This window comes from Phodopus roborovskii, unplaced genomic scaffold (assembly GCF_943737965.1).
Source record: "Phodopus roborovskii unplaced genomic scaffold, PHOROB, whole genome shotgun sequence".
NCBI classification, from domain to species: domain Eukaryota; kingdom Metazoa; phylum Chordata; class Mammalia; order Rodentia; family Cricetidae; genus Phodopus; species Phodopus roborovskii.
In genome coordinates, this window is record NW_026126459.1 from 4833823 (window position 1) to 4857828 (window position 24006).

A 24006-nucleotide genomic window follows, 5' to 3' on the forward strand; every position below is an offset into this window, starting at 1 on the left:
CACCACCACCAGCCTCTGCTGGGATTACATACATGCAACACTGCTGGTGGTCTTTGAATCAATCTTGAAGGACAGGAAGAAGAGGGGCCGAAATATGAAGCTTGGTGGGAACTTGTGTCTCTGAGGGACCTTTGGAGACCTCTGAGGCTGAGTTCCATCGCTAAGCTGGTGAACCCCTCACTAAGCAGTGGAGCAAGCCGCCCAACTGGAAATCAGTGACAATCTGAAGTGTGGCAAGGCCAACAAGCACGGAGCACCTGGGCTGCTCATTCATAGGGTCTCCCGTTTTTTACGCATGACGCAGTCCAGTGCCAAAGGGGTCAAGACCCTTCCCAGGGGAGCGACCCTAACTGGTCAGGAGGTGGAAGCACTCCCCGGGGCTTGGGCCCCTCCGGAGGGGCTCACTTGCCGCCGCCGTCACTCAGTCTGTCGCCCGCACGCCTCCCCCTCCAGCTCCCCAAGCCTGCAGCTTTCCCCGAAGACATTTGGTGTCAGTATAAGGACGGCTATTTCCTCGCACGCGGCGCGGCTCGGTCTCGCCGCCGCCGCACGTCCCCGCACCTCCCGGCGCTCCGGCTTCTCCGCAGCCCCCGCCGCGCGCAGCCCCCTTGCGCCTCGAGCACGGGCCGGGGGCGCGAGAGGCGCCGAAGCCGGGGACCCAGGCGGCCCGACCCCGCGTCTCACCGCGCCCGACACCCCGCACCTGCCCCGCCGCAGCCCCGCGCCCCCGCCCCCGGCCCGGAGCGCCGCGCGCCCGCCGCCCGCCGCGCGCTCCAACTCCGCGCAGTCCGCCGCTCGTCCGCGCCGCCCGCCCGGAGCCGCGGCGACCCGCCCGCCATGGCCCGCGCCCCCGGGCCCGCCACCCTGCGCGCGCCGCCCCCTTCGCCCCGGGGGCGCAGCTGATCCCGGAACCCGAGGCGTGGAGCCGGCGAGGTGCGGGGTCCCTCTCCACGCCTGCTTCGGGGCCACGCGTCACCCCCGCATCTCTGCCTGGGACGACCCAGCTGCCCGGCCGCGTCCATGCCAAGGTAGGCGAGGCAGTGGCGGTGGACGGAGAAGAAAAGATTCAGCCCCCTGGTCGGCTTCTTGGCGCGTTGGGCTCTTTCTTTATAGAGGCGTTTTATTAATTAATTTATTTATTTACTCATTTATTTATTTATTTGTTATTTCTGGGGGCTGATTCCCCCATTCCGCCCGCGCCTGCCCATCAGGTGGGCGCCACATCTTGTGCTTGGGGGTGGGGGCCCTGCATTGGGAGGAAGGACAGGGAACTTTGACCGGCCCCCTCTCCAAGGCCACGAAAGTTCTCTTGGTGCCAATACTAAAGCCCAAAGCCAGTTGAACCAGCGCTGCAGAAATTTATTCAACAAGTCTGGCTGCTGGCGGGGGCCCGGGCTGTATGTCTGTCTGTCCTGGTCCCTTTGCTGCTGCGGCTCTGCGACCAGCTGGATCAGAGCTGGTGCCAGTGTCCGGCAGGGCTGAGCTGGGAGTGTTAGCTAGGGAGGGAGAACCGCGGCAGGATTGAGTGCAAGAACCCCAGGCAGGGTTTAACTTTCCTCCAGGCCTGTGGCAGAGGGCCCCTCCTTGGCCAGTACCCCAGGCACCCACCCAGGTCGCGCTTCATGGAGTCAGGTCGGGTTGGAGCGGGCACTCCAGGGGCCAAGAGGAGTCCTCAGCTGCTAGAGAAATGGTTATATAATGAGCATTTGTGTTGATTGGGATTTAATTGTCTGTTGGGTGGTGTATGTGGGGTGAAGGGGCAGGAAGCCTTGGCAGGGAGGTAGTTAGGTCTTTTTTGGGGGAGGTCATGGTTCCTGGGGGAGGGGGGGTTCAGGATAGGCCCATCTTAGAGCCAACAGCTCCTGTGCTGTGTCCTTTCTCATCAAGATCGGAGCGTGTGTATGAGAAGGGGTCCAAGGAACGACCCCTGAGATATATTCTGGCCTTTGGAGTCTGTTTTGGGCTGTGTGTGTGTGTGTGTGTGTGTGTGTGTGTGTGTGTGTGTGTATGTGTGTGTGTGTTCCAGGAAAAGGGAGAGAGGGAGAGGGAGAGACAGAGAGCAAGCACGAGCACTGAGCTTGAGCTCAAGCTTGTCTGTGTCTGCATGGTGTGACAGGGTCTGAATCGCATGTGAACAGTGTCCTAGGCTGGAGGGCTCAGTCTGGCCTGAGCAGTCTGCCAGTCCTTCGTCTCATTTCCTGGGGGGATTTGTCGCTGCAGACTCTGCCACTGCCTGGAGACTCTGATGCCTCACAGACAAAGGTGTGGGTCCAGGGGCCAGCATGGAGGGGAGGGGGGTTGACGCTGGGAGTTCAGGCCTGTCTTCTGCTCGTCCTTATAACTCAGGAAGCTGGAATCACTTTTTGAATTAACATCCCCATTCAGCTCCAAGTACTTATTCAAAACTCTCGTCCACCCCTCAGGACAAACTTTCTGTTTGAGCCCCAAGTCCTGGGCTGAGCAATGGTGATGCCAGGCAAAGGGTGTTAGTGGGTGAGAATTCAGGATGGGATAGGGAGATGCTGAGCTGCAACCAAGCTTGGAGCAGCAGTCTAGGGGTGAATGCAGAGACAGGGAGAGAATATCCTGGGACACCACACTGGCCTGACACCGAACTGGAGAATCTTCCATACCTTCGAAGGCTTGGGCCTCGTTATACTTTGCCCTACAGGATCCATTCCGATTGCTCAGAACTGTGCCAGCCAGCGGGAGGCTCCTCAGGCAGCCAGATAGGCCTGGGGGAGGGGCTGAAAGCCTGCCTGGAGACCCTTGTTTGCCTTGCCTGAAATTCTCCATCCCCATTACCTGAGTTCCTGTGTAGCCTCCTTGCCTGACTCCTACCTACACTTCTGTATGTTGTACCAGTAGCTTCTGCAAGCCTCGGTCAGAGAGGGTATCTTCTAAGGCCGCCAGAGGGCGCCAGGAAGTCTTCATCCCCGCAGGTTGACTCCCCTTGACCTTGGGCAGGTGGGTGGGGTTTTGCTGTAGGAACCTCCCGCTCACTCACTCACTGGAGCTGGCTCTAGACCTGGCCCTAGAGGGCCTGCCCGTCATCCACTCAGACTGGGGAGCACTTCCCCGAGGCCTCCAAGTGCTTCTGAACTCAGATATCTGCCCCGAGCACACAACCTAGCCACCGCTACCTTCTTGTCCTCAGTCCCTTCACCATAACCCCCATTACCTGCCCAATTCCACTGATCGTCCCACACCCCAAGGGCAGCTCCCAGGACAGACTCTGGGCCCCACCCTTCCCCCACCATCAGGCGCTCCCGCCCCAGCAGCTCAGAGCTCTTTTTCAAGGTCTGTGTGGTTTCCCCGATCTGTGCTGTCTCTCACCCAGTGTGTCTTGCTCTTGACTCCCCAGGGCTGCATCTTGGGTGCTCAAAACCGTCTGCCAAGAGTGAATGCTGTGTTGGGGGTGGAGGTCCAGAGGAGGGGAAATCAAGGCCCATTTCTGACTCTTGGCTTTGGATCCTCCATCCATTCTCCCTCCTCCTCCCTCTCTCTTCCCCCCACTTCATCTCTTTCCTCCCTCTCTCCTTTCTGGAGAACAGTTTCTTCCCACGTGTTCCCAGAGTGTGCCTTGCATAGTGTGTCCCCCCCTTCACCTGATGTCCTCCAGAGTGTTAGGTCTGGGCTGGAGCTGCTGACTACACAGATGTGTGGGTGCCTGCCTGCTCCTGTGTGAACATCTGTGGATCCCTGGTCTGCAGGCCTGTGGGTCCTCAAACCTGAAAGATGTAGGGTGAGTTTCCCCCATTCTAAGCTGTCAGCTGGAAGAGAAGAAAATAAACCTGGATTTCTGATTCATTAAGCACCTACTGAGTGCCAGGTCTCATTTTGGTCACTAGGATCCAGAGGTGAGAATGGAACAGGCTAAATGGGCCTTCTAGGGGCTTCCATGCCTCGAGGGGGCATCAACTTCCTTGCTGAGGACAATGTGGAGACATAGCTGCAAGTCTCCATATTCTTTTGTGCTCTGTGAGTGAGAATCAGGTTGTGGACTCCAGGGGTGCTGGACACACGGCCACTGGACACTCTAAGTAGGAGCTGGCAACTTGGGGCTCTTGAACAGGAGAGAGGGAGGAGAAGTGTGTGCTGGAGAGTGAAGGGCCTTGGAGCCAGTGTCTCTTCAGGGTTGGAATCAGAAGAGACCTTTGCCTCCAGGGTCCTCCCTGGCCGGCTGTCCCCTTCTGCTGGCCTTGGCTGGGGATGCATCCTGAGACAGATATTTGGGCTCTTCTTCCACCTCCCTGCTGTGCACCCTGACCTACTGAGCAAGAAGGGTTGGGTTAAAGCCTGAGTGCTCCCACCCAAGCTTTTATCCTAGCCGCGACAGCAATAAGCAAGTCTGTGATGATTGGGGGCTCTGAGGGGCAGGCCACTCAGTGTGGCAAGCTCTGCTTTTTGCAATTTGAATAATGCTTCTACCTTAAAGGGAATTTGCCAGACTTATAAGTGTCTCTGTAGTACCTAGTATGGGGCCTTGGAGGGGGAAGCTGTTTTCCTTTCATTAAGGTACTTTCCAAATCTCTCTCCATGTGTTATCTGCTTTGAGAGGGACAGAGGCACCATCCTCCCTGTTTTTCACAGGTGGAAATGAGACAGGATGTAGGGAAGGGGTGCTGGGTCTGCCTGGGCTCTGGGATTCCGGTCCAGTGTTCCTTTTTGTGGAACCCACCTTACTCCCATCAGGGACCACCTGCACCCTGAGTTGTTAGTTGAAATAAGACCCAAAATTCTTAAGTTTTTCAAAGTGAGCAAAGCAATCAGCAGAGGCACCTGCTGGGAGATGTGCTCAAGCCGGGAATTTAGGTACAGCCTTACTTGCTGACAGTCATCATAAGGCCAAGGGCCACTGAAAACAAACACAACAATGTTTGGTGAGCAGGCGCTTCAGTGCAGCAGGGGCATCTGGCCCATGTTTTAGCTCATAATTCATAGTTGGGCCTCCCAGCTCTTCCACTAAGTAGCCTTTGACTTTGGGAAATAAACATTCCTCTCCCCGTGCCTCAGTTTCCTCTTTGTAGAAGAGACCAAATATGTTTGCATCTCTGGGTTGTGATTAGGTGCCTGGCATGCTGCAAGTGCCCACAAACAATGCTATCTGTGACACTTGTTAGTTGTCCCAGGAGGAGCTGCTGAGCCAATTCTCTGAGTGTGCTGTGCAGCTGGGAAGGCTAGGTGTTGATTTTAGTGGTGGAGCCAATAGGAGTTTAGGATGTGGGCAGGCTCAGGTAGCCAGACCAAAGAAAATTTGCTGTAAGTTCATGAACTTGGGGGGCCAAAGGTAAACCTTTCCCAATTGAGCAACTGCACAACAATTCAGAAGACCTGAGGGGGTCAGTGGACCCCATGAAGCATAGGTGCTGGGATCTGGGTTGTGTTTGGGCCCTAAAAAGCCAGTCTGTATTACAAAGGCCTCATCTGCAGCATTAAGCAGGCGACCCTGCTGCCTCAGTGTCAATCTAGCCCTGTCCCTGCAGAGGACATCGGGTAAGCTCAAGTTAGACCAAGAAGGGTTCTGGGAGGCAGGTGATCTGGAAATTGTCATCTGAGGAATGGTTGAGGGAGCTGGTGACAAGAGGCCTGGGGCAGATGAGGCTCAGGGGTAGGCAGGCTGTCATCATGAATCTGCAGGGCTGTCATGCGGAAGAGGAAGCAGACAGGATTCTAGGGGCTCTGAGATGATGCCTGCAAGATTCTGGGAGGCAGTCTTCCCAAGGCCTTACTAGATTTCTTGGTAGTCTCCCAAATCCAGGGTTTGCCCTGGTTTGTATTTGTGAGGACTATGTATCTGTGTAAGATACTAAGTGAGCATGTGTGTCTATGACTTCTTCCTCTCTTTATTTGTTTCTTTCTTTCTTCCTTTCTTTTCTTTTTTTTTGGTTGGTGTTTCAAGACAGGGTTTCTCTGTATATCCCTGGCTGTCCTGGAACTCACTCTGTAGACCAGACTGGTTTTGAACTCAGAGATCTTCCTGCTTCTGCCTTCTGAATGCTGGGACTAAAGGCATGTGCCACCACAATTGATGTGCCTGTGATTTCTGTGTGTGTATGTGAGCATGTGTCTGTGAATGTGTGGTGTACTGGTCTGTGTGATCATATGGTGTGTGTGTATCTGGGTATGATTATATGTGTATGTTGTATGTGTCTGTGATATTGTGATATACATAATGAATATCTGTGTTACATATGTGTGTGATTGTGTGTATGTATCTCTATTTTATGGGGTATTTGTATGCATCTCTGTGTTACATATTATCCATGTCTGTGGTTGTATGTGAAGATATGTGGTGTGTATAATATTGTGTATTTGTCCTGTGTGTGACTGTGTGTTATACGTGTGAATGCCTATTGCCAGTGGGTATTATGTGTCCACATGGGAGTGTGTCCGAGTGTAACAGTAAGCATGAGACTGTGAGTGCGTATGTGTATTTGGTGCTGTTTATGTGTGTGGTAGTGGATTAGGCCATTTTGAAGGTTCTGTTTGTTTTCAGAGTCCACCCCCTTTGTGAAGATCTGGACACCAAGAAAATCTATGAAACCAAGCACTGTTTCCAGGACCCCGGACTCCCAGGACTGTAGAAATCTGTGGCTGATGCCACTGTGGAGTATGGGAGAACAGCATGGGGTCTCACTGTGCACAAGCCCTGTGCCTGGTGCGGCTACCCCAGCTTACCCCAGCAGCAGCTCTGCCTCAGAGCAGTCATCTCCTCATTTCATAGGCACATAGCACCTTCAAGCTTTCATGTGTCAAGGTGGGCTGGTGCCAGAGCTGGGACTTGAACACAGGCTGCAATTCTGAGCTCTGTGCCCCAAAACACTATACTGAAGGTTTTCATTCCATCACAGTACTGTTTGACTCTCTGGTTCTAATGAGAGCAAGACATCCTGACTTTGAGATTTCTGGACTCTCATCATATTCCTTGAATGATTTTATTACTTGTGTGAGCAGTGGCATTGTCTGCTTTGTGGTTGTTGTCTGAAGAACAAACAGGTTACCTGACCCCTCTGAAAACACACACACACACACACACACACACACACACCTGGCTGCCAGTCCAGGCTGTGAGCTATGGAGACATAAGGGCTCCAAGGATTCTCTTGGTGCTTACTGAATACGAATACTCTGGAAGATAGGCTTCCTACTGCTTTGGGAGACTGAAGGTCTTTTTTTTTTTTTTTTTTTTTTTTTTCTTGAGACAGGGTTTCTCTATATTGCTTTGGAACCTGTCCTGGAACTCACTCTGTAGACCAGGCTGGCTTCGAACTCACAAAGATCTGCCTGGCACTGCCTCTGGAGTGCTGGGACTAAAGGTGTGCACCACCAACACTGAAGGTCTTATTTGGACCAGGAGCTTTGTCTCCATTGCCTCCTGACTCAGCCTGGAGGGGAACCTGTTTTTAAGGAATTTACTAAGTTGTTGCTGCAATAGTTTGGTTTTTGGTCTTGGAAGTGGGCAGACTTGAGCTGGGACTCATCTTTTCCACCACTGCCCTGTGTCAGCTAGGTGACATTGGGCACTGCTGAACTCCTCTGGGTCCTGATCTTTTCCTCCAAGAAGAAAATATTCATGGAATTCTGGGATTGATAGGGCCTTTGATTATTGCCTGATGGTGATGGTGGTGGCAGTGGTGATGGTAGTGATGGTGGTTATGATGATGGTTGTGATGCTGCTGCTGCTGTGGTAATGGTGATGGTGACATTGGTAGTAGTGTTAGTGCTGATGATGATAGTGTTGAAGGTGGTAATATTGATGGTGATGGTGGTGATGATGATGGTAATGATGCTATTGGTGGTAATTGTGATGACAATGTTGATGGTGGTGGTAACAGTGATGGCAGAGGGAACATGGGGTTAGCAGCCCTTATGCATGGTACATATGGTCACATGCATGCTCAGATTTTTTTTTCATGGTTTCCACTGTGCCTTCCATCCACAGCACACTGCTTCTTCATAGGGGCCTACTGGAAGAGAAAGGCTGAGCTTTGTAGAGAGAAGTTGAGACTCCAAGAGGCCAGCGGGACCAGGAGTGGAGATGGGGTTCCAGACACAGTGGGCTTCTGCTATGCTCTCCTTGTGGTTGCCACACCATCACTTGGAAGGATTGTGGGAGAAAGAGTGTCAGGATAAGACAAATAGAGCATCAAGAAGGAGGTGCTTTGGGATGTGGAGGCAGTCACTGGGGAGCAAATTAGAGGGTAGAGGCTGTGTGGGTGCTGGGGACCAAGTCAAAGAATGGAGGCTGCATGAACCCTGGAGATCAAGTCAAAAGGTGGAGGCTGGATGAATGAGTGCTGAAATTAAGTCAAAAGGTGGAGGCTGGGCAGATGCAGGGAAGCTGGCTGGGTAGGAGCAGGGGATCAAGTTGAGGATGGGGGTTAGGTGAGTGTGGGAAGCGGACCAGGGGGTGGAGGCTGTACTGTCAGGGAGGGGGGAGAGGCAGTGATCTAGGAGAGGTATGAGGATGGAGGATGGTAACTTAGTGTGGCAAAACAGGGGCTGGAGAACCAAATGGGGTAGGAGGTGGAGTGGAGAGAAGAGATGTAAGTTCCTGTGTGTTGCCTCTAAGCCCAGCAGCTCTCCACTCTGTGTGGTTACATGGAGAGTTTCCATGATGCAGAGAGGCTGCCACTGGCAATGCAAGACCCAGAGCCTTCTCGTGTCCCCTCTTTGCTCTCTGTGTTCCACCTCTGACCCTTCCTGAATAACTCCTACCCCCAGAGGGTGTACCGTTAGACATGCAGCTCAGGGCACAACAGTCCCCGGCCTAAAGCCCCCCAGTGACTTCGGTTACACTTGGAGTCATCCTTTGGGGCTCTCCAGTTTCACTCCCTTCCCTGCTCCATTAGCCACACTGGCCTCATTCCTTCCTCTGTTCCTTAAATGCATTCAGCCACGTTCAGCCTCCTAGTCTTTGTACATGCTGTTCCTCCTGCCTGGAGTGTCCTTTCCGCAGAGCGTGGCTGGCAGTGCCTTTTGATTCTTTCTGTTTTGCTCTTAAGTGGCTCCTCCCACCATATTCCCCCCGTGTTTATTTACTTTTCAATACTTTTTATTTATGTAGTCAACAAATATTTATTGAGCATCTAGTATGTTCCAGGCACTCAGTGTTCCAGGGGCTGGAGTTGCAGCAGTAAATGTAACAGACAACAATCTGTGCTCTCAGTTACAGCCTTATTGAAGGCTGGGAAGACAGACCGGAAATCGCAGGGATATAAAAACAAAAATTGTACACTACATTGGAGGGTGACTGGGGTACTGAAAAGCCAGAAAGAGAAGCGAATTGAATAGGCATCCTTTTCTTATGCTGTTGTGTGGGCTGAATGAGGGCTAATGCAAGTTCACTAGTATAGCTGTAGAGCCTGCTCACACAGTAGGTACTCAGGACAATCAGGGATATGGAGGCCAAGGCATATGCTCCAGTAAGGGAGTAGCATGAATGTGGCCTGCAAGAGCTGCACTGCCCTAGGGACCCAAGAGGTCCCATTTTGCTAGAGCGATAGTTGGTGGAGGGAGTGGTGGGTTCCAGAGCTGGTCCAGTGATGGGGAGACCTGGAGCCACCGAGGGAGGGTTGCTGTTCTACCTGAGTGGTTGATGCTCGGCCAGCCAAGGCACTTATGTAAGGCTTGTGCTGTTTTTCTGGAATTGGGAGCAAAACTGGGAGCTCAGGAGAAACACTGCGGCCCTGACCAGCCGGGTGAAGCGGCAGGAAGTACCAGCTCCTGTCCCTTGCTTGTGGGAGCAGAGGAGTGTCTGGATCCATCAGCTCAGGGTGGCTCAGACAATAACCTTGCAGCTGCCAGCAGCAGCTAGGAACACAGACCTTCTGAGCGCCTCATGTTTCCAAGTTTGGATAAACCTTCAGGGATGTGCAGCCCCTAGGGTGAGGTTGTAGGGTGCTGGGCTCTAGGAGTGCCTGTCCTTCCTAGCAAGGGGGCCAGTCAGGCCAGTGTCCATTGCCCCTTGTCCTAAGTGGATCTGGAGGGCTGGAACTAGAATTTTGACTTTTCATCTACCCCTGAGTCTATAAAAGCTGCCCTCTTTCTGAGCCTCAGTTTCCCTATGATAGGCCCTGGGAGGTGGCTGAGTGCATCAGAATGAGACGAGCATGTAGAGCTGTCCTTGAGCAGAGTCAGGGCCAGTGTGTGGTTGGCTGGTCAAAGACACTTCAAATTGAGGTCCTTGGTAAAACACTAAGGATTTCAGAGAGGCAAGATGTACCTGGAAGCCATGTGACTGGGGCCCAGCTCTGCTCTTACCTAGCTGTGTATCTGTTCTGGGCCTCAGTTTCTCTACCTGTAAAGCAGAAAGATTGGTCTTGTAGATCCCTGGGTTCTCATCCTAGTGTGTGTGTGTGTGTGTGTGTGTGTGTGTGTGTGTGTGTGTGTGTGAGAGAGAGAGAGAGAGAGAGAGAGAGAGAGAGAGAGAGAGAGAGAGAGAGAGAGAGAGAGAGAGATTCCTGGTCCAGAAGCTCACTGGAGGTCTCAAATGTCATCTCCTCAGGGAAGCTGCTGCTAGTCCTTCCTTGCTCTTCAGTGTCTGATTCCACAGCACCCAGCTTCTCCTTTGTCACACATTGCCTTGGCAGCTAAGCCTGTGTTCACAATAACATCCCCACTCACCTAAAATTTTACTTCACTTTTGATGATTTGATAGATAACGCTAGTCTTTTATGTATTATTTTAGAAAGATTTATTCTATTATTTTAAAACTACATATGTATGTGTGTCTGTGTGTGGGTATGTGCATGTGAGCGCAGGTACCCAAGGAGCTCAGAAGAGGGCGTCAGGTTCCTTGAAGCTATAATTATAAACAGTTGTGAATAGCCTTACATAGGTGTTGGGAACTCAACAAGGGTTCTTGCAAGAACAGCTTGCATTCTTATATTTTTGGTTGTGAGCCTAACCTTTAACGGCTGAGCCATTTTACCAGCTTGAGCAGCATGCATTCTTAACTGCTCAGTCATCTCTCCTTCCCTCTTTAACTTATTATTTCATTATTACTCTTTTGGAGACAGGTTCTCTAGACCAGGTTGGCCTGAAACAACCTGTGTGGTTGCACACTTCTGATCCTTCTGCCTCTACCTCTCCTGTGCTAGGGTTATAGGTGTGCCACAGTGCCTGGTTTATGTGATGCTGGAGACTGGACCTAGAACCTTGTGCATGCTAGGCAAGCACTCTACTAACTGAGCTATTTCCTTAGCCCGAGACTTTATTTATTTATTTATTTATTTAGACAGTACTGGGAATACCCTCTATCATCGAGTCATACCCTCCGACCAGAACTGTAGCTCAGCACTATGAAAATAAGCGAGAAAGACATCATTTACATTCTGAGGTTTTATCTGACTGTCTGTCTGTCTGTCTGTCTGTCTGTCTGTCTGTCTGTCTGTCTATCTATCTATCTATCTATCTATAGTTGTCATTTGTGGAAACCCACTCTGATTAGGTTTGCCCAGTGACCATCTTGCTGAGTGATGATGACTTTTGTGCAGTGGCTGTTTCTCTCCTCCTAATTCACGTGGCTACAGTGAGGGCAAGGGGTAGCTTTCAGGACCTGTAGCTAGGCTATCTGAGCTGTGTCACCCACCATGGGGGAGGTAGGCTTGGAGTGGGTGCCAAGCCAACCCCCCCATGTCCTTCTCTGCTCCCTAGGACTCCCCGATCCACGCTGACATGGCTGACAGCACCTTGCCACCTTCATCTTCAGCAGCCCAGGCTCCTGAGCCGGGAATCACTGAGCAGCCGGGGCCCCAGAGTCCCCCTCCATCCCCTCCAGGCCTGGAGGAGCCACTGGATGGGACTAACCCTGACGTCCCACACCCAGACCTGGCACCTGTTGCCTTCTTCTGTCTGCGCCAGACCACGAGCCCCCGGAACTGGTGCATCAAGATGGTATGTAACCCATATCCTTTGGAGGCCGGTGTGTTTGTGCCCAGCCCAGGGGCCAGCATGGGAAGGAAGGATGGATAGAGCTGCTTCCTGGCCACTGCCTTGCCCACATGGTCCTCTGGCCAGTAGAACTGAGGGCTACAGTGAGCCTCTTGGGCCTTGGTGAGTGGGCACATAACCATATGGGGAGATGTCAAGGTTGGAGGCTGACCTGGGGTCTTGTTGAGCTGAAGCTTTTGGACAAGTTCCCTCAGTAATAATCTGCTTGGGTTACTGAAACCATGAGTCCTTATTGCTTCTGAAACATCACCTCTCGTCACTGTTGCATGGGGGGGATAAAGTTTCCAGTTTGCAAGCAATCATGGTCCTTCACAGGTTCACATTACTCCCCCAGGATTCAGAGACATGCCTTAAGCTAGTCCACCAGTCCCTTGGTATCCTGACCTAGCATCCTCCACACTCTGCTCCCCCTGGGTTCATCTATGCTTCTGGGCTTCATTCCCTCTGTCTAAAATGGTTTTCCTTCCGTCTTCACCTGGCCAAATCTTTTACCATACCCTTCAAATCACATTGTCAGTGTTGTCTCCTCAGGTAGCCCTCTGTGATCACCTGGGGGTCTTCATGCAGCCTCATGCCAAGTTGCCGATTTTTTTTTTTTTTTGAGGCAAGATCTCATATAGCCAAGGTTAGATGCACAGCTGAGGATGACCTTAAACTTCTGACCCTTTTATATCCAGCACTCAGGTAAGAGAGAGGCAGGTGGTTTTCTGAGTTTAAAGCCAGCCTGGTCTACACCCTGAGTTCTAGTACAGTCAGGCCTGTTATACAGAGAAACCCTGTCTTGAAAAACAAAACAAAACTTAGGGGTGTGCAAAGTGTTAGCAGACAGTGTCCAGGCCAAAGAAGTGACTGCAGGAGGTTAGAGCTCCCTCCCTCCCTCCCTCCCTCCCTCCCTCCCTCCCTCCCTCCCTCCCTCCCTCCCTCTTTCCATTCCTCCCTTCCTGCCTCTCTCCCTTCCTCCCTTCCTGCCTCTCTGTCTCCCTCCTTTCTTCTCTCCTTCTATGTAGCCCTGGTTGTCCTGGGACTCTCTGTAGACCAGGTTGGTTTTGAACTCACAGAGCTCCTCCTGTCTCTGCCTACCATGTACTGGGATTAAAGATGTGCACCCCCACTGCTCAGCTCTGTGTTGGGCTTTTCAAGGAAGGTAAACCTTTGGTGTGGATCCCAACATGACTGGTGAGGACAAGGCTAGAGGACCAGGGAGACAAAGTCAGAGGCCCATCATGGCTATTGATGTTTAATAAGGATAGGGAAAAACAGATAGGCTGAATAGATGTTTATTCAGGGAGAAATAACTCACAACATAGACAGATGAACACCAGCAGGTTCCTGGTCCCAAGGATGCCTCCAGATGTGCTCCTGTCCCGGTGCTGCAAGCAAGAGAGGCTCTCCGAGCCCCCTCTTCAGACTTAGTTACCTCTCCACCCCCAGTGGGTGTGGTCTATGCCAGAGGTGTGGACAAGGTGACTATCTCACATGGCAGGTGACAGGAAAGCATGTTGGATGCTGTATGATGTTGAATAAGTCACCAGACCTCCCTGCACTTCTCTTGGTAGGCTGGTCACCATGGCTCTGGCCCGCAGAAGACCTTGGTTTGGGAGTGTGACTCTGACAGTCTCTGGCAGGGCTGACTGGGCTGACATGGCACATGCTCTCCCAAATGCCATTCAGAGGTCCCTACCTGGGCGTTAGCCAATGTCCTGTCTGATGAGTGTGTATGACTCTGTGCCACCCTTTTCTTGAGCCCCAGTGTCTCCATCTGCAGAGGAGGGGCTGGTGAGATGTCTCCTTCCAGCTTTGGGAGCCAGGGATAGTGCCTAGCACTGGAACTCAGGCTATCACCCAAGTCAACTGACCATCTACATTGCTGACTTGTTGCTTAAATAGGGGTTCCAGTCACTCTGCCCATTGGCTTCACCCTCCCTGTCTCCTCTGCTCTGTGAGTCCATTTGGAGTAGGACACAGTGGAGCTGGCTTTGGAGGGAGAGACGGGGCCTTTGGCGGAGCTGGATAAAAAGATGTGGTGACTGGAGAGGTGCTCAGTAGTTAACAGTGTGTGCTCTCTTGCAGAAGACCCATGGACAGCTCACAACCACTTGCAACTCCAGCTCTTTCTGGTTAGACCTTTGACACAAACTAGCATTTGGGAAGAGGGGACTCAACTGAGAAAATACCTCCATTCAGATTGCCTGCACACAAGTCTGTGCGGGCATTTTCTTTTCTTTTCTGTTTTTTGGAGGCAGGATTTCTCTGTGTAGCCCTGGCTGTAGACCAGGCTGCCTCTGCCTCCCAAGTTCTGGGATTAAAAGTGTGCGTCACTATGCCTGATAGGCATTTTCTTGATTAATAGTTGATGTGAGCCAGTCCAGCCCAAAGTAGGTGATGTTATCCCTGAGCCGGTGGTACTGAGCTGTATAAGAAAGCAGGCTGAATAAGCCACAGAGAGCAAGACAGTAACCAGCATCCTCCGTGGTCTCTTCTGCAGTTCTTGTCTCCTGGTTTTTCCTTGACTTTCTATCTTGACTTCTCTCGGTGATGGAATGTGACCTGAGAGGTGTAAGCCAAACAAACCCTTTCTTCCCCAAGTTGCTTTTGGTCATGGTGTTTAATCACAGCAATAGAAACCCTAATTAAGGCGAGCTCTAAGGGATCAGATGCCCTCCTCTGGCCTTTTCAGGCCCCTGAAGACATATGGCACACATACAAAAATAATAAAAATAAATTTAAAAAGAGAGATTTAGCCAAAGGGACAAAGTTCAGCTGCGCTTCTCCTTCTGCTGTGGCTTCTGCTATCTTCACGCATCTTCCTGTCACCCACCCGCATCCCCTCCCGCTATCCACCCGCATCCCCTCCATCCTCCAGCTATCCACCCGCATCCCCTCCATCCTCCCGCTATCCACCCGCATCCCCTCCATCCTCCCGCTATCCACCTGCATTCCCTCCATCCTCCCGCTATCCACCCGCATTCCTTCCCCTCCATCCTCCAGCTATCCACCTGCATTCCCTCCATCCTCCAGCTATCCACCCGCATCCCCTCCATCCTCCAGCTATCCACCCGCATCCCCTCCCCTCCATCCTCCAGCTATCCACCCGCATCCCCTCCCCTCCATCCTCCAGCTATCCACCCGCATCCCCTCCATCCTCCAGCTATCCACCCACATCCCCTCCCCTCCATCCTCCAGCTATCCACCCGCATCCCCTCCATCCTCCAGCTATCCACCCGCATCCCCTCCATCCTCCAGCTATCCACCCGCATCCCCTCCCCTCCACCCTCCAGCTATCCACCCGCATCCCCTCCCCTCCATCCTCCAGCTATCCACCCGCATCCCCTCCATCCTCCAGCTATCCACCCGCATCCCCTCCCCTCCATCCTCCAGTTATCCACTCGCATCCCCTCCCCTCCATCCTCCAGCTATCCATCTGCATCCCCTCCATCCTCCAGCTATCCACCCGCATCCCCTCCCCTCCATCCTCCAGCTATCCACCCGCATCCCCTCCATCCTCCAGCTATCCACCCGCATCCCCCCCCCTCCACCCTCCAGCTATCCACCCGCATCCCCTCCCCTCCATCCTCCAGCTATCCACCCGCATCCCCTCCATCCTCCAGCTATCCACCCGCATCCCCTCCCCCTCCATCCTCCAGCTATCCACCCGCATCCCCTCCCCCTACACCCTCTGTCCTTCTGTGTCCTCTTCCTTCTCCTCCTTCTTCTATCCTCCTCACCCTTCATCCCTCCTCTGGCCACCCTTCTCCATCTTTCCCTTTTCCTTTATCTCCATTCCTTCTTAATCCAGTCTCCACTCTCTACAATGCGTTTCTTTAGTCCCTTCCTCCACACCAGTTTCTATGCTCCCATTTCCAATCCTCCATCCTTCATCTTTTCTCCCTGCTCCTTCCTTTCTCTACTGTTCATTCTCAGCCCTCTTCCTTCCCCTCCATCCTTTCTCCATCTTCCCTTCTCTTCCTCCATCTTGCTTTTTCCTTCAATACTCTTTCCCTTTCCTCATCTTCCATCCTTCTTCCTCTTTCAATTTCCTGTTTTTCCTCCTCCACTTCCTACGTCCTCTGTCTTTCCCCTCTTCTAACTTCCACTCCCTCCATCTTCCTTCTACCTCTTTCATTTTCCCTTCCCTTCCCCTCCCTCCCTTTCTCCCTCCCTCCCTCCCTCCCTCCCTCCTTCTTGTCTTTTTTCCTCTTGCTTGAGAAAGTCTCCTCAACCCTGAAGTCTTACTGTCAGTGGCAACAGTGGCTGTATTGATGTGGGGACTCAGTTCTCAGATCACAGCTGGGGCAGTGCCAAAGCAGAGTGAGGTCAGAGGTTCCAGGCTCAGAGACAGTTAGTCTGGAAGATTTTGTGGAGTCTAAGAGCTTACAGGGAGGATTAAAGGCCTGGTTATGGGGAAAGTTGGGCACATTAATAATCTCCAAAAAGTTCATGTTCCAGCTGTGTGAACTTGGTAATTGAGATGTGTGCCTGGGATTCAGGGACCTGGGACTTGGGGCTGTGATCACAGAGCTTAGGCTGAAGTCTCCTAGTAGACAGGTAGGTGGGAGCCAGGAGACTGCTGTATCAACAGGGGACCCTGTGGCAGGGCCTTTGGGGATCTCAGAATAGGCTTCAAGTGTTCAGAGACAGCCTTCGTTGGAAAGGGGACTTCTATCTGGCGCTGAGGACCTGCTCTTCTCGTTGGAAATGTCTCTCTGGAAATCAGTAGGAGCATTGTCAGGAATTGCCTAATCTAGTCCTCCTCAGTTGGAGGAAGTTAGGGTAGTATTTCAACTGGTCCTTAGTGGGTATGTGGTACTTAACTTAGTTCTTCTTGTGGGAGAGATTGGGGTGGGGTGATATTTAACATAGCCCTCACCAGTGTTGGGGAACAGGGCAGAACTTAATCTAATGCTCATCCTTAATGGAGCCCTCCTTGGATTTGGGCTGTTGGCATTTGAGGATCTGGACTGTCTGGCACATTAGAGGGTGTTGGTCATTTCTGACTTTTGGCTCATGATGCTGGAGCATCTCTAGATTACTGTGACCACCAAATATGACCCTTTGCTTGCACAGTCTTTGCAGATGGTGGCTCAACTCCTCAGTAAAAGTGAGCCTGAAGGATGAGGGCCTGCAATGTCAGGTTAGGCAACCAAGAGCTGTCCCCTCATTACCAGTCCCAGGCAGGGCAGCATGGGGGTTAGCCCCCGATAATACAGCCTGAGCTTACCTCCCTTGTTCCTGGGGCCCTGGCCCAGGGTTCTTTGGAACATGGTGCTCCTGACTCAGCTTCTTGTGCAGCTCAGAGCAAACAAGGCCTGAGTCACTGCCTGACTCACTGTGAGCCACCTGGCTGTGGGGACCCTTGTAGGTGGGGATGCCGCTCACCCAAGCATCAGCCCACTCCCTGCCTGGTCTGGGCTTGGGGCACTCACTAGTAACTGGGAGGCCTCCAGCTTTTCAATGCACAGAATGTGCCATTTGACTCATGGAGGAGAGGAATGTGGCTTGTGGAAGTTGCTGGCTACCTGAGAAGAGCCAGACTAGAGCTGGCTCTTCTGCTCATTGCTGGGCAACCATGGCCTGTGTCATAGCCCCTCCAAGTTTCAGTCCTCCTGTGGGTGGAAGAGGGTGGTGGTGTCCCTTCATAGGGCATACTGAAGGCCAGTGAGGGGAACGCAACAGTGGAGCATCACAAAGGAACATCACAAAGGCTGGCGTGGTTACCACCATGTTGAGGTTTGTGGGGTGAATGCGTTCTCATGCATGCATGCACGGCTCAGTAAACACTTTGCCTGCAGGAGATTCAATAAGATGCCAGGCGACAGGCCCTTAGATGGAACACAATACCTTCAGAGGACATTGTTCCCAGGGAAAATCTGATTCCATCTCTGTTATTAACATGAATCACTGTGAGTCTGGCTGCTCATGGTCAAGCCAGTGTCAGGGCAGACATTAACTGGCTATGACATCTGCCACCTGTCCCCCTCCCCAGCTGTGTCTAATCTGGAAGCCCCCTTCCCACCCCCAACTGGGCGTTCAAATCCCCTCTTAGGGGTAAGTGGTTGCATATGCTCATGTTCATTGCCCATCTGGGAGACTCATTTTTTTCCATCTCTGTAATGGGGCCGTGATGGAGGATTAAAGGTGGCTCCTTGTAGGCCTCCAGCATATGTCCACCTCCATGGACTAGTTGGAAAGCTCTACCTGCAGCATTGTCTTTGACTGTCCTAGCCATCCTTAGAGACAGGTGCCTTCATAACCCTATTTTACAGATGAGGATAGTGAGGCTCATAGAGGTTAAGTTACTTATCCAGCCAGGTTACACAGCCAGTGTGTGGCAAAGCTGGCCTGAACCCTCAATTTCTGTCAAACCCCCCCCCCCCCAGCTTTATCTACTGCTACCTGAATCCAGTTTTCCACACTTTGTCTGGGGATCAGAAATTTGTTTGGCAGCTTCAGGCAGTGAGGTAAGGTCAAAGTTCCCCAGGATCTTGGTGTGCATACTCAGGAACCTCCTGGCTGGGGCCAGCAGGGCATATCTTTGAGTCTGCAGCCCTTTCCTATCCTGGGTGCTCCTGGACCAGTGACAGCCAATACAGAACAGTGGCAGGAGCTAGCATGGTGGGGAAGCCAACTGGCTGAGAAGGCCTCTCTTCTGCTTGGGATCAGGCAGCAACCACCAGCCACTGGGTAACCTTGGACAAGTCCATTCCCTCTGGAACCCTGTCTCTCTGCTTGCAGAATGCTAGGGCAGGCAGCGGTTTGGAAGGGAGCCAGCCATTGACTTCTCTGCTGCCATTTTTGCAGAGCTCCAGTCCACTGTCTGTTGGGGCTGAGGAAGTGGCCGGTGACTGGTTCTGGTTTTTGCCCTGGCTGAGATGGCCCATGTCTGGGTAGGAATGGGATAGGCCTACCACAGCCCTGGAGGTTGGCTGGGCGTTAGTGGCGCACACCTATAATTCCAGCACTCAGGAGGCAGAAGCAGGTGTATCTCTTGTGATTTCGAGGCCAGCCTGGTCCACAGAGCGAGTTCCAGGATAGGCTCCAAAGCAATACAGAGAAACCCTGCCTGGAAAAACAAAACAAAGCAAAGCAAAGCAAAACAAAACAAAACAGTGCTGGAGGTTTATGCTGGTCAGGAGTGTCCGTTCATGGAATAAGTGGGAATGATGAGCCCAAGGGTGTTCACTCAGTGCCAGGTGTCTCATAGGCCAAAGTACTGGTCATTTTGTGGTTCTAGGAGAGAGGACTGTGAGACATACCAGAAAAAGGACTTGGGGATCCTGCTGACAAGTGATAGATCCTAGAATATGGTCCAGGGATCTAGAGAGAGGATTATGATGGGGATGTTGCAGTCTTTGGAGCTAGTGTTGGATGCAAGTGACTCAGAGTGATGCCAGGGTGTCTGCAACTTGGTGTCTGAGTGAATGGAGACCTGAACCTGTCTCAATGCTGAGTGTCCTTGGGTGGGGTCTTTCCTTTGCTGAGCTTCTGCTTGACAGAGCCATGGTAAAAACTGGTCAGGAACATCGGGATGGAATGAGAGTTCCAGCAATGGGCAAGCTGCCAAGCACTGAGTATCACCATACACATCCTGATGTAGCTGGTAGAGCTAGCAGGGCCTGCAGCAGCTGGGCGGCTGGGCACTGGTCTATGATGATGGGCTCAGGAGTTCAGAGATTCAAGAGGGAAGTGTGCTACTCCAGGGGATGAGAGAAATCATAGTGTGTGCATGTGTGTGAATTTGTGCATGTATGCTTGTGTGTGTATGTACATGTATGATGTATGCTGAGACACTGTAAGGTAGCAAGGGAAGGACAGGCTAGCATTGCAAAAGACCCCCATCACTGCTGCCCCTGTCTCAGTCACCTGGTCTTGTCCAGTCTCTGGATTGGATTTCTCTCATTTCTGCTATATCAGACAGGATTTCAGGCTGCCAAATAAAGGCTTCTTGGATCTCTCAGTGTGTATGTGGGGATGCTCTGGGCCGCTGGGAAGGCCACTCCTCACCACACCTGAACCTTTTCTACCCAGAGGGTCTGGGGCTGGGTTTTTGCTGGTCCTTATTCCTCACACTTCACATAACATCTGGCCTTGTCCCCCACCCCTCCCTCTAGGGCAGAGACAGGTGCTCAAGTATGTTTTTCCAGCAGCACATCTAGATATGCTATCCCCTTCCAAGCTCTCCTTTCTCCTGTCTGCCTGGGGCTCCTGATCATGGAGTTTGTTGTCTTTCACTGCTGCCTGGAGGAGGATGCTGCTGTCTCCCTGCTCCTTCCCTCTGTCTTCCTGACTCAGCTATGGGGTCTCCTGGTCTCGGCAATGGGCTCAGCATAGTGTAATGGCCTGGACTTGAGGTGTTTGCAATTCACTCTGATTGACTGCCCTGCCCCCTGACATCACTCTATGTTCTTCCCTAAAGCCAAGACACCCCCTTCTTTATGCTTCTCCTCTGTTTCTGGTTCCCTATTGTCTATACTATTCTCTCCCCTTTCTTCAGTGCTATGAACTCCCACCAGCCCCACACAGCCCAGCTTCCCCAGACCCCAGAGGGCAGGGCCTGTGTGTATGCTAGAGTAATGTTGGGTCAACATTTCATCTCCATGGTTGTGTCCCTACTGTTCTTGTGGCTTTGGCACCTTCTGAGGATGTGTGTGTGTGTGTGTGTGTGTGTGTGTGTGTGTGTGTAGGGAGTGTGTTAACTCTATGTCCTTTAGCTGGTGGAGGGGGCATAGGGTGAGATGGAGACCTAGGAGGGAGTGTGTTCACCCAAGGTAACCTGTTGAATGTTAGGAGGTGGAACCCCTTATAATTATATATTATATGTCATAAATAGGATGCTTAGTTAATGCCCAGCATTGTGGACCCTCTGTCCAGGCTGCCTGGCTCAGCTCCCTCTGGGTAGGAGGGGCTCCCTGAAGGGAGCTGTCCCCTCCCCCTCCAACCCTGGCCTAATGGGACAGTCCAGACGGTGGTAGGCACTGCTGGGAGAAGCAACACATGCCCGGGAAATTGTCCGTTTCCTCCATCTGGCGTGGAGAAAGTTGTTTTTCTCAGAAATAAAAGTCAGAGTCAAGTACTATCCCCCAAGATGCAACTGGAGGACAGAGCAGAGACGGTGCTCCAACTGGTCACCAGGGTCCCAACAGCCAATTAGAGGAGCTTGGGCAGGCTAGGGATATCCTGGAACTTCTGGGCTGTCTGAGGTTCTATGCTGGAGAGTTCTGTGTGATGAGAACTGCAGGGGTGAGGTTGCCTGTGATGGATTCCTGAGACATTGGTGAAGCTTAATTGCAGGAAGGGATCTTCTCATCTGGGTCTTTCTGTATGAATAGGAGTTTCCAGAATGGTTGAAGGAGTGTGATTCTTGTAAAGGGAATAGTAGAGATTTGTGGGCTTGGGACAGTGAAGCAGGGACTGGAGAGCAGGGTGTGGCCAGGCAGGGACTTGTACTTGTAACACTGGTTGGTAGATGGGGACATGGCAGGTGATCAGCAGAGATGGGTCACAGACACACTTTCTTTCCCCTTTTCTTTTTAAGTATTAATTTATTATATGTGTGTGTGTGTGTGTGTGTGTGTGTGTGTGTGTGTGTGTGTGTGTGCGCCATGGCAAGTGTGTAGAGAGGTTCTGAGGGAGAGACAGAGCCCACAATTGGCCAAAAGGTTCCTGCAGTGACATTGTTTGGCTGCATCTGTTGTTCATCCAATGGGAGTTGGAACTTGTTGGCTCTGAACGGAAGTCCCATGGGCACCAAGCAAGTCATTCAAAGTGTCTACAGAGCCCCTGGTCTCAACCCTTCTGATGCAGAGTTGGTGGAACAGCTGGGAAGAGGACTCCTGAGACCACAGTGACCCAGCTTAGGAGCCCACCAGAGCCTCACTATGACCAACAGAAGGAGGCCTAGGGTAAAGACACTGTGTGGGAGGTGAGAGTGACAAGGGAGACACCTATGAGCATGACATGCACTGGCCGGGACTTAAAAGTGACTGAATTCTAGTTTCTTTTATTTCTGCCTGGGGCCTCCAGGCTGACTTTGACATGTTTGTTTCCCTCAGAGAGGAATCACTAGTCTTTTTAATCAGACAGATGCCTTTCTGCTAATCTTTCTGCAAGTTGCTGCATCCTCATGATCTGCCAGGCAGACACCATGGCCTCTTTGGGCACTGTGTCCCTCTGGGGCAGAAGTCCATCTGGGAATGAAGCTACAGTGGGAGAGATTCCTAGACCTGCCCTGATCACTGCCAGCTGCTGGTGGTGATGAGGCCTGGCTCAGGTCTGTTCTTTGTAGGGTACAAGCATGGTGATCTTGGGACTGAGTCATCCTTTCCCTGGGTGACAGTTTCCTGAGTATGCAATTGTGAGCTGGAGGTTTCTGTCATGCTAATTTTGTTCCCAGGGGATATTTGACAATGTCTAGAGGCAAAGCTCTTCCCATGCATCGGACAGCCCATTCAGAGAACTGTCTGCATCCAAAGTCACTGGGGCTGAAGGTGGGAACCCCAGGTCTGGGGGAAGGACAGGACCAGGGTGATCTAGGTCTAGAAGAGCCTGAGACTGAGTCTCGTGCAGGTAGGGGGATGAAGCTGAGTCCTGAGAAAAGGGTTTCCTGTATCACCCAGACCTCATTCACTGCTGGAACTGCAAACACCTTCAGTGTCATGTGTCCAGAACCTTCCAAGAACCCACCTGTCCATCTGTCTTCTGTCCACACATCTACCCATTTAGTCCATCATCTGTCTATTAGTCACTCATCTATCCATCCATCCATCCATCTACCTACTCATCTATCATCCATCCCTCTACCCACCCATTTATCAACCATCTACCTACCCATCTATCATGATTCATATACCCATTCACTTACCTACCTATTACTCATCCACTTATCTACCTATTCACCTACCGAACCCTCTATCATCCATCCATCTGCTTACCCATCTACCCCTCTGACATTCATCCACCTAACATCTACAATGATTCACCTATCCATCCTTCTACTCACTCACCCACCCATCATCTATCCATTCACCTACTCATCTAACCACAGGTCCACCCACCCATCCAACCACAAGCCCATCCATCCATCCATCCATCCATCCGTCCGTCTTCCATCTCTCCATCCATTCATGTGCTCCCCCATATCAACCCACAGACACTCACAGTTGTGCACCATCTATTTGTCTGCTAACCATCTCTTACCTGTCCTCCATGAGGGCCCCCCTCCTGTCCACACATGCATCAACCCCTCCACTTAACTGTTGGTTTATATTTGGCAAATGCTCGTTGGCCATCCATCCCCATTTTTAATGCCTTCTGTTATCTGTTCTGTGCCAAGACAAGTCTACATTGGGCACTGTTATTTCCATGAAGCCTTTTCAGGGGCTTCAATATGAAATGTATACTCCCCTTCTGCTAATTAGAGAATTCTTGTGTTCAAGCTTCACATTCCATGGATGCATACTTCTTCTCCAGGCCTTCACCCACATGTGTTAAGGCTTTTGATGGAGTGCCACTTAACAGGCAAAGGTAAAGTAGTAGAGATTGTATGGACAGTGATGAGAGTGGATGGTGGTGAAGACACATGACCTTGAATGCCAAGCAAGTATTCAGGGCTGAGAAGCAGAGGCTGGGGATGGTGTGGTATAGGACATCCACACTTTTGGTTTTGGAAGAGCTGCAGGGCTACATGTGGAAGAAGCATCCTAGAAGGCAAGGCTGAAGGAGAGGACCATTCAGAAACTTCTAAGTTGCCTGCTTAGGGATGTGGGGTGTGAGGAGTAGGTGGGGAGGATGATCTGGTGGTGAAATGGTCATATCTCCAAGGGAGTTTTGTGCAGAGGAGGGGGTGGTGAGGAGACAGAGAAACAGAAATGGACAGGTTGCTAGGGTGGAATGAGGCTCTGGAGGGTGGTGGACAAATTGCTAGAGTAGAAGGAGGCTTTGGAGGGCTGTGGATAGGTCGATAGGGTGGAAGGAAGCTCCAGGGGCTGTGGGCCACTTCCAAGGTTGGTGGCAAAGTAGAAATGCACAGGAATGTGTTGTGGACCGAGGAGA

The 24006-nt window shown here is 51.8% G+C and overlaps 1 protein-coding gene across 1 annotated transcript in view; it reads left to right on the top strand.

The window, feature by feature from the left end:
* The first annotated feature begins 780 nt into the window (after positions 1-780).
* The window catches only part of Cacna1i (calcium voltage-gated channel subunit alpha1 I), a 108985-nt gene continuing 85759 nt past the window's right edge, over positions 781-24006 (top strand). Inside the window, exons 1-2 of the mRNA XM_051189417.1 lie at positions 781-1028; positions 11662-11911. Of these exons, the coding sequence (XP_051045374.1) occupies positions 11683-11911 (229 nt within the window). The 5' untranslated portion in view covers positions 781-1028; positions 11662-11682. The remainder of the gene's footprint in view (positions 1029-11661; positions 11912-24006) is intronic.